This window comes from Oncorhynchus tshawytscha, linkage group LG06 (assembly GCF_018296145.1).
Source record: "Oncorhynchus tshawytscha isolate Ot180627B linkage group LG06, Otsh_v2.0, whole genome shotgun sequence".
In the NCBI taxonomy this organism is placed as follows: Eukaryota; Metazoa; Chordata; class Actinopteri; order Salmoniformes; family Salmonidae; genus Oncorhynchus; species Oncorhynchus tshawytscha.
The window spans coordinates 57,939,887-57,950,793 of record NC_056434.1 but is presented as its reverse complement, the minus strand read 5'-3'; the positions used below and the strand labels follow the sequence as shown (position 1 = coordinate 57,950,793).

Sequence of the window (10,907 nt, the reverse complement as noted above, 5' to 3'; positions counted from 1 at the left end):
GTCTATAGTTACCACAGCCACAAAGTTATAAAACCCCGCTCATTTCTACAATTTATTTTCTTAATATGTTATTTTAAATCTAACCTTAACCACACTGCTAACTTTATGCCTACCCCTAACCTTAAATTGAGTCCAAAAAGCTCATTTTAATTTTCATGCATTTTTATAGGCAATTTAGAATTTGTGGCTGCGGTAACTAGTGAAAACTGTTGTGCCTGTTTACACACGTATCTGCCCGCATTGGCTAGAATGGTCCCGTCTGATGTTGCCTCCTCCAGACCGCCTTCCATTTGTTAAGACATTTATTTTCATTTTTAGAGCCGTTATTATAATGGCTAATCTGTGTTGACAATCCTCGGCCACTTATCCGTTTCCGGGTCACGAGTGAGGTTGATTGCAGTGAGAGCTCGTGTTGTGACTTTCAGCGCCAGCAACTTCGTGTTTGAAATGGCCCTGTTCTGCAGAACCGCAGCACTGCTATTGAAGCCAGGAGCTCTCTCCTCCACTCTCTCTATCGCTCGTCAGTACAGTGCCGGTAAGAGGTTACTGTTAATTTCATTTTTAGAAAAGCAGTGCTTTTTTTTTGTCATGGACAATGTCATGGAGCTAGTTACGTCATTACATGTGCGACGCTTGATGTTTTGCCGATGGATCCTAGAGACGTCCCTGGTTGAGGTTAAAGGGATATTTCACGATATACTTCCCCGAGTTATATGAACTCGTGGATACCTGGTTTATGCCTCTGCGTGCAATTTGAAGGATGTTGCTATTTAGTGCAAGCACTATTGCTAAATAGCGTTAGCCCAATGACTACGCAAATGGTAGTTAGCATTGTCTTGCAAAACGACCTCTAACTTCCTTCATACTGCACACAGAGACATACAAATGGCAATCCACGGGTTCTTCTGCCTTCGGGGAAGTAGATAAAGGGCATCCTTGCCAAAATCCCGATGTATACCTTTTTGAGTTTACGGTTTAAGGGTAGGGACATTCCTTTGCATATTGGCAGAGGAAGAGGCGCCCTAAAATCTGTCAGTGTGAGATAAATCCTCTTTTATATATAGGTGTCTACGAGAGAGTGTCGAATTAGGTGATGTTCATTTGATTGAATAGAAGTTTCGTAATGTACTGATATAAGTGGATGCACTTGGCTTTCCTGTCTCAGATCTGACTGCCTACCAAATCTGACTGACAGACAGTCTTGCCGATAGATGCACACGGCGAGGAGTGGCTTAATGTAACCACACCCCCAAGTAGGGTACTCCAGTTATTCCCATGTAATTAGCCTAATTGTGGCGTCGTCCTAAACAAACGACATTTTGTCGTTTCATTAAACGTTTTCGGCAGCCTCACGTGTCGCTATAAGCATACTTCGCTGTCACAACAACAAATGATTTGCATGATACTTATTCTGCCACTAATTTGTTACACGACCAGCTAACACTGTCTGTAAAGCTGCCGCATTATATTTCCGTCACTGTTTGTTTACCCCCAGTTTTAGTTCATCCCGATCTATTCGGTAGTCTTGGATATGGATATGTCGTAACTACTTCCAGTCTTTGCCTGCCCTTGAACTGTCTAGGTATTTAGAAAAGTTTATTATTGTTAGCTTGCCTATTTGTCCTTTCAATTTGCCAGATGCCAGCTGGGGAGACTACACTACCAAATGGTCCAAAGTTGCCTATGGCAATATATGCACCTACTCGGTGGAATCTCCAGGTTTACATAAGTATCCAAATGCAATAGAATATTATAGCTGCTGTTTGGAGGTATACAGGTCACTAGTCTGTACTACAAGCTAACTAGCAAGCATTATTCAATACACATAGCTAGTTAATTACAAACAAGGGTTAGTGACTTAAGCCTGATGTACACTACACAATTTTGGCATTGATTTAGCTGTCCCAGACAAGTTTTTTGAGATCAGAGACAAAATTAGTGATGGCGCCCCAGCCGTTTAGAGACTCAATCTGAGGGCTACCCATCCGGTCGCAGATGTCCTGATAATTTCAGACATGCTTGATTTTATCGGCACAAAATCTGCAATACTCTTGTAGTATGAGATGGGCAACGGCAAGTTTTGAAAACGGTGATATTCAATAGACAATGAGAGCTCGCCAGAAAATAAGCCAGTGAGATGAGGTTGTTTCGCATCACACAGAATCTATACTCTCGAGCAGGAGCAATGACTATTAGTAGTACGCGTTTGTACTTGCCTTTAACCAAAGCCAAATTGTCATCGTTACAGCTCTGAAGTTCACAAACAATGTTGTTCAATTCAAAATGTTGGCTAGATATTTCAACTCTATGGCAAGAGTGAATGTCTGACTGAAAACTTTTGAGGCTGCTTTGAGCCACAGCTCGTTCTAGCCACATTAACCTAATCACATCATTGTTTTCGCAAGACAGCATGGTGGTATCGAGAATCCTCATGACCAAGTGAATAATCTTGTAGTGCGACACCCCATCTGTGCCAGATCATTTTGTCCCCCCACACCAAACACGATCACGACACGCAGGTTAAAATATTGTAATGAAACAGCAGGGAGCAGGTCTCGAACCCTTGACCTTCGAGCCCGAGGTCTGGCGCACTATCAACTGTGCCACAAAAGCATGCTCGTACGGCAGTGTCGATTTCCACGCTTATAAACCAAGGGTCGTTACACTATCAAAACAAACTGAACCAATTACATTAATTTGGGGACAAGTCGAAAAGCATTAAACATTTATGGCAATTTAGCTAGCTAGCTTACACTTGCTAGCTAATTTGTCCTATTTAGCTAGCTTGCTGTTGCTAGCTAATTTGTCCTGGGATATAACGTAAACTCACCCCATTCCGTACAAATGTGCATAACCGCGACATTCAAATGACACTACAAAGAAAATGAGTGGGACTGTGTTGACTTCAAAATCGGGGGTGTGAACTAGGTTTCTATTCAAGCGTTGATCAACATGGTAATGGCTCTATAGTATTGGAGAGAAGTTGAAAAAACTGACACTCCGTTACATCGGGATGTGTCATGTCGTAACGTACAGCACGCATAAAGCAACTATTTCTGTCTTACAATATCTCTCCACCAGGTGTAGCACTTCTCTCATTCTTTAAAAACAAGAAATGGACAGTGACAGGGGTAAGGGGGGGATACCTAGTCCTTTTTTGCGTCATCATTGCATGCGATCATCATTCTCAAAGCTGCTGTTTATTTCTAAGATCACTTTAGCACCGCCCTAAAAACCTGATAAAATTTGACACAAACCTTCAAAGGTATGTAATGACACATTATATAAACTCTATAGTGTTTTATTTACATTTTAGAGGCGACAAGGTGATAAGTTGGACAGATCGAGTGAAAAAAAAGCCATTTTCCCACACATCTCTCCTTCTCACTATCACGCATTTAGTTTCGCTTCCCCACCCGCCATTTTTAAAAAGACCCGACGGGGCTCATTGCCTGCTTGAATTATGCAGAAACGGGCAGTGTTTAGGTCATGTAATTGATTTCTATTGGAAAGGGGAGAAATTGTGCTTTACAATAGTATTGACATTACAGTTGATCTGGAAGTATTACATTTTTGGGGCGCTAAAATAAGGGCAATTGTATGGACCAAGGCGATGTACAAGTTTACGTGAGTTTATGTTAAACATTGAGTTGTGATTTTACCTGAAATGCACAAGGTCCTCTACTCCGACAATTAAACCACACATAAAACGGTCAACTGAATCGTTTATAGTCATCTCTCCTTCTTCTAGGCTTTTTCTTCTCTTTCCTTTATATTGTGATTGGCAACTTTCATAAATTAGGTGCATTACCACCACCGACCAATGTGGAGATGGCACGTGGGTACCTGCTACTATAAACCAATGAGGGCATGGGAGAGGCAGGACTTGCAGCGCGATCTGCGTCATAAATAGAACTGACTTCTATTTTAGCCCTTGGCAACGCTGGCGTGGGTGCAATAATTGAATAACGGTGGGTTAACTGCCTTGTTCAGGGGCAGAACGACAGATTTTCACCTTGTCAGCTCGGGGGATTCAATCTTGCAACCTTACAGTTAACTAGTCCAACGCAATAACGACCTGCCTCTGTCTCGTTGTACTCCACAAGGAGACTGCCTGTTACGCGAATGCAGTAAGCCAAGGTAAGTTGCTAGCTAGCATTAAACTTATCTTTATAAAAAAACAATCAATCATAATCACTAGTTAACTACACATGTTTGATGATATTACTAGATATTATCTAGCGTGTCCTGCGTTGCATAGAATCTGACTGAGCATACAAGCATCGAAGTATCTGACTGAGCGGTGGTAGGCAGAAGCAGGTGCATAAACATTCATACAAACAGCACTTTCGGGCGTTTTGCCAGCAGCTCTTCATTGTGCGTCAAGCATTGTGCTGTTTATGACTTCAAGCCTATCAACTTCCGAGATGAGGCTCGTGTAACCGAAGTGAAATGGCTAGCTAGTTAGCGCACGCTAATTGCCGTTGTGTTGCTGGCTCGAGCCCAGGGAGGAGCGGGGAGAGGGACGGAACCTATACTGTTTCACTGGCAATACTAAAGTGCCTATAAGAACATCCAATAGTCAAAGGTTAATGAAATACAAATGGTATAGAGGGAAATGGTCTTATAATTCCTATAATAACTACAACCTAAAACTTCTTACTTGGGAATATTGAAGACTCATGTTAAAAGGAACCACCAGCTTTCATATGTTATCATGTTCTGAGCAAGGAACTGAAACGTTAGCTTTCTTACATAGCACATATTGCACTTTTACTTTCTTCTCCAACACTTTGTTTTTGCATTATTTAAACCAAATTGATCATGTTTCATTATTTACTTGAGGATAAATTGATTTTATTGATGTATTATATTAAGTTAAAATAAGTGTTCATATTCATAATCATATTGTTGTAATTGTCATTATTACAAATACATTTTTTTTTTTTAATACGCCGATTAATCTTTTTTGGTCCTCCAATAATCAGTATCGGCATTGAAAAATCATAATCGGTCGACCTCTAGTAACGAGGAACAGGTGGGACCAATTCCAGGTGCCAATTGGTTGCAGCACCTGGACTGGGTAGTAATTAGTGTTGGATCACATGCCCAAGTTGGTGCCTGTAGAGCTGTCCATGGTGCTGACTCACCTTATTTGAAGAAAAAAATACATCTGTAAGAAACTAAAGGAGTATTTTGAATTATATTTTGTTGTATTAATACTATTTAATCTCTCCTCAGAATAATATTATTCTGGCCATGTTCCTTTGCCACTGTTCCACCCCCTTTCTTTGTATTTGAAAATACAAATCAGACAAAAACATATGATTAGTCTACTGCCAATGGCAATGCAGTACATGTCAAACACAGGATATGACATAAATGTCAAGTTTAGGTTTTCAATATATTTTCAACAGTTTCTACATATTGGTTATTGATTTGGGCTATTTATCAAAATGCCTGTTAATAGCAACCTGTGTTGATCAGTCCACGCACTCTCAAGAATATCAGTCCACATCCTTGTTATTAGGTTTGTTCTAACCTGGCTTGCTGAGCCATCCCACCTGCATTAGTTGGAGCGAAAACCTATGCTGCATTACAGGCCGACTACATTGCAGTAGCCTGCCGGTTCTCCCAATGGCTGCATAGTTGTTTAACATATCAGCTTATCACATTATATGACAGGAATCATAACCTATTCAACCTGGTGCCAGACTGCACCATCAATGACATGCCATGCAACAATTGCTCGTTGCTGCACACAGCAAGGCTGCAATGTAGTCAGCCTGGAACACCACCTTGGTCACGTTGAATGAATAATCATCATATTTTATTGTGTGTGTGTGTGTGTGTGTTTAGGTGGACAGTATGAGTACATCCTGGTGGAGAAGCGTGGAGAGAATCAGGATGTGGGCTTCATCCAGTTGAACCGCCCCAAGGCTCTGAACGCTCTGTGTGACGGGCTGATGCTGGAGTTGGGAAAAGCGCTGGATGCATTCGAGGCTGATGGAACAGTGGGCGCCATCGTCCTTACTGGCAGCGACAGGGCCTTCGCAGGTGAGGGATGTGTGTGTGAACGAGAGAGAGAGAGAGATAAGTGTGTGCACACGCATCTTGTGTCTTACACCTGAAAACTGTGTGTCTCAGCTGGGGCTGACATTAAGGAGATGCAGAATCGTACCTTCCAGGAGTGTTATGCCGGGAACTTCCTAGCTCACTGGAACAGAGTCTCTACCACTAGGAAACCAGTCATCGCTGCTGTCAACGGGTTCGCTGTGAGTACACACACCTCAGTCAACAGGTGGTCTGTTATAACAGTATACACTAGAGGTCTTCACGGGTCCAGACATTCGGAATGGACCGGTGGCTTTGCCACCCGGACCCGATATGCATAAATACATTAATTTGAAGTGGAGTCCCGTTCAGAATGGACTAGAGGGCATTCATACCCATTTCAAAAAGTCCAGTGGAAAAACGGACCCAAACAGGCCTGTGGCCGTTCGGATCCAAGAGACAAGTTCAGATCTGAGAAAAAAATGAATATAAAGGAAGAGAAGCGAGAGAGGGATTCCGGCGGCATGTTCCCCAATACTGTCATGCATTTCTTTATCCTTGCCAGATAGGCTACTACTGCTGTATAGATATACTGTAGGCTTACAGGAGGCTAATTCGTACATTTTCGATCAGAATATTTCTTTAGAAAGATAAACAAACATATTGTTAGATTATAGAACTACTGGTAGGCCTAAAACATTCTTCCTCACCTCAAGTTCAACTGTCGGGGGTCCGAGGGAGACGGACTCCCTTCTCCACACCACACCAAACCTTCATAAAAGTTTCTAAACTAACCTAGCGGTTAGATCATTGGGCTAGTAACCGAATGGTCACTAATTCGAATGCACGAGTCGACAAGGTGAAAAATCTGTCTGTGCTCTTACTGCTATGGCTGACCCTCTAAAACTAAACATTTCACTGCACCTATTCGGTTTATGTGACGAAACATATTCTTCTAATATCAAAAGTAAGTAAAGTCATTGTTTAAGGAGAATATTGAATGCCCATGTTATTATATTGTGGCAAACGCATTACAGTTGGAACTTAAAGGGGAATTTCACCCTGGGGGAATCTGGGCTTGTTTTCACCATGTCCAAGGCATTTCTAAGACTGTGAGCTGTTACGCACATATTTGCCCAGGAGGAAGGCAGGTCTGGGCTTCTTGTGCTGAATGATACACCCTATGACTGCTTCCAGTGTATTGATGGGGGTGAGATCTAAATATGCATTTAGTCCTGCTTTGTGGCATTTCCCGAAGGCTCCATGTTATACTGATCGCACTATACGTTTATGTGCATGTAGATATGGTTCTCTTTGTTTGATAGAGCCATTGGACGTCTTTCAGCAATGTTCTTATTGGTGGATTCATTGTTAAATTTAAAAAAATTCCAGCGCAATGCCAAGCATCGTCTGGAGTGGTGTTAAGCTCGCCGCCATTGGACTGGAGCTGTGGAAACACGTTCTCTGAAGTGATGAATCACGTTTCACCAACTGGCAGTCCGACGGACGAAGCTGGGTTTGGCGGATGCCGGGAGAATGCTCCCTGTCCCAATACATAGTGCCAACTGTAAAGTTTGGTGGAGGAGGAATAATGGTCTGGGGCTGTTTTTCATAGTTCAAGCTAGGCCCCTTAGATCCAGCGAAGGGAAATCTTAACACTACGGCATACAATGACATTATATAACATATTTAACTTCTTTATCATTTTCCCCTAACCCTACAACCCCACCCCTAATTGGAGTAATCTAATTAAATATATTTTTTATTTTCTTAATACCCCCCCCTAATTGGAGTAAACTAATGGACAACAAACAATACTTCCATTTCCAGGTTTCACATACTACATACATTTCACGGACAGTATATTTTACATTTAATTATATTTGGTTTGTTTTTAGTCCCAGCCTTCAGCTACCCTGTCCTTGCTTTTACTGTCAGTACCACAATAGTCTCTGAAATCTCAGACCTAGAGCAACACCACTGTCGGAATTTCTTGGCCACTTCTAATGGGGATATTTTATGGGGGTATGGTTGCTCTTCAGACAGAGAACTCCGAAACAATCACGATTTTGGGTAGTAGGGGGTTAAAAATAATCCCCTCGGAAACATGACGGAGGTAGACACAAGCGTAAGCTTGAAACGCAAACGTCAATGGTGCAAACAAACTACTTAATTAAAAATATCCCCTGCGAGCTCCATCTAGCTACAGTAGCTACCGGAAATATTTACGGCAGGACTTCAATGGATAGAGCTCTGGACGGGTTTTCGGCGCACGTCTCAACTCCGCCCTTTCCTCTTTGCCAAACTTACTTTATACAGGGAGACCTGTATGCTGAAACATTGGCACATTGTGGAGGTAGTCTGTATAGCGAGACCACAAGGACAGCTTGGTTTTGTGTGTGTGTTAACGGTGTGTGGGTTAACATTATTTCTGTGTGTGCCTCTCTCTCGCTCTATCGATTTTTCTCTAGTTGGGGGGAGGCTGTGAGCTTGCTATGATGTGTGACATCATCTTTGCTGGAGAGAAGGCTCAGTTTGGACAGCCTGAGATCCTTTTGGGAACAATCCCAGGTACCACTAATCCCTGATCTATGTGGATTGAAAATAGTTCAGTCTGTCTGTTGGTCTGTAGATTAACTGTACTCTGTGCCTAGGTGCTGGTGGTACTCAGAGACTGACAAGGGCAGTGGGGAAATCTCTCGCCATGGAGATGGTACTGACTGGAGACAGGATCACAGCACAGGAGGCTAAGCAGTCAGGTATCACACACACAAACCTCACATTATACATGCAAAGGAGGGTAAACAGTCAGGTAAATCGCACACACACACACACACACACACACACACACAAGAGGCTAAACAGTCAGATAACACACACAAACCTCACATTATACACACAATTACCATGCTCTCTTAGGTCTGGTGAGTAAGATCTGTCCAGTAGACCAATTGGTGTCAGAAGCTATTATATGTGGGGAGAAGATCGCTGCAAACTCCAAGATCGTGTCTGCCATGGCTAAAGAGGCCGTCAACGCAGGTTAGAGAGCTGATCTGATTTTTACATGTTTAATAAACCCTTCTCTGACCCTACAATGATGTGAGATGTTTAGATATTTCATGTTTTGTGAACTTGATTTAATTCATACATTTACATGTTTGTTTGTTTTTTTTTAATGTTTTTTTTTAGTTCATTCCCTAGTCTTTTATTGCTTCAGTTGTATTGATTAATGCAAGAGCTAACATGTGTGTTGGTGTGTAGCCTACGAGCTGACGCTGGCTGAAGGGAATCGTCTGGAAAAGAGATTATTTCACTCTACCTTTGCCACGGTCAGTCAATCTACTGATGTTCTCTTATTCAGATCAACTGTTTTCTTAGGAAGCTCCTTTTGGCGTACATGCCACGATTTCTCAGGTGTGTTCTGTGTGTACTCACTGACATTGTGTTTCCTACAACAGGAGGATCGTAAGGAGGGCATGACCGCATTTGTGGAAAAGAGAAAGGCCAATTTCAAGGACCAGTAAGAGGAGCAAACACAAAACCCAACAGACCAGGATGTGAATCTCCGATCCAAGGGTTCCTGAAGGCTGTGTCCTGACTTGATATCTTGACTCATGACTCTGATGTTGGCTTAGATGATATTTAAGTAATCTAAACTGGAGATTATTTTGAAGATCAGACTTTTACATGTAGACCTTAAATTAGGAATTAGCCCTGAATGACACCCGGACAGACAATTTAACAGATGCTCTTATCCAGAGCGATTTACTTGCCTTATCACGGTTTTATACCCTGTATGCAAACTGTGTTGTATGCTGTATGTGTGCAGTACAGTATAGTGTGTTTGTATGAAAGATGTTTTAGGTCATCGTCCATCATGGAAAAACAAATATCTTGTTGGGTGTAAATGACAGAGGCCAAGTGATATCAGTCACAACCGCTAACACACTTAACACAGCCTTTTCACTGTCCAACAGAATCTCACATTTTCTAGAAAATTAATTTGTCCTGTGTACATTGCAAATAAAGCCGTAGCAAGGTATGTATCTGTCTATTTGAGTTATTCAATCAGTCACATTGTAGGCATTAAGAAGAATAAAGCGAAAAATTCCTGTGTAAGATGCATTTTCAGTGGAGATCCATTTAGCATGCTTTTTTGTCCAGCGGTAGGTTTAATCTAGGTCCAGGAAACCAGCTCACAATGATCAGGTTTAATGTAACAAAACCTTAATCTGTGTTTGGTGATAGACAGCTGTTTAGTTTGATGAAATGTCTATTGGGAAATGACCACTAAAGTTAATAGATGGACGTGATGATATGATCTGTTTTCGTTTCGTTGATCTGTTTCTTTCTCGTGCAGTAACCTGAGGCAGCACAGCCTATGCCCATCATATAAAATCATTAACATGTACTATTGATTCTTACACAATAATTCAACACTAGATGGTGTTATTACACTATTCATCTGGGCAGTATTGATGCTTCACATATTGTTTTACGTTGGCTCCTTTTGATTGCAACACAAGGGGGGTAATCTCCCATGTTCTCATCTAATTTAAACAGCTACAGTAAGTCTGAGGTGGAACTGGCATAGCTTGTAGGCCCCGTAGCGTGTCCCTCCCTCAGACATTTTAAAAGAACGTTGTCTAGCCAAGGACACGACAACATTGTGTCTTAATCAAAGGATTTGATGGGCCTACGAATTCTACCATGTATTCTGATCCCATCGCAGTAAGTTGATTGGTCAAGGTGAAAGACAATAGGGAAGCATATGTTTTAGACCTAGTGCTTATTTGACTCATTATGTACCTGGCCTTGTTTGACTGCATTATTTGAAAGGATGTATGGTTAGT

The 10,907-nt window shown here is 41.8% G+C and overlaps 1 protein-coding gene across 1 annotated transcript; it reads left to right on the top strand.

Annotated features, from left to right (window-relative positions):
* The first annotated feature begins 283 nt into the window (after positions 1–283).
* On the top strand, positions 284–10,096 carry echs1 (enoyl CoA hydratase, short chain, 1, mitochondrial). Its single transcript, XM_024424293.2, has 8 exons — positions 284–535; positions 5,860–6,057; positions 6,148–6,275; positions 8,526–8,625; positions 8,709–8,813; positions 8,974–9,093; positions 9,316–9,383; positions 9,513–10,096. Exons 1-8 carry the CDS (start codon positions 448–450, stop codon positions 9,576–9,578), a joined length of 873 nt encoding a protein of 290 aa, XP_024280061.1. The 5' UTR covers positions 284–447; the 3' UTR covers positions 9,579–10,096.
* The last annotated feature ends 811 nt before the right edge of the window (positions 10,097–10,907 follow it).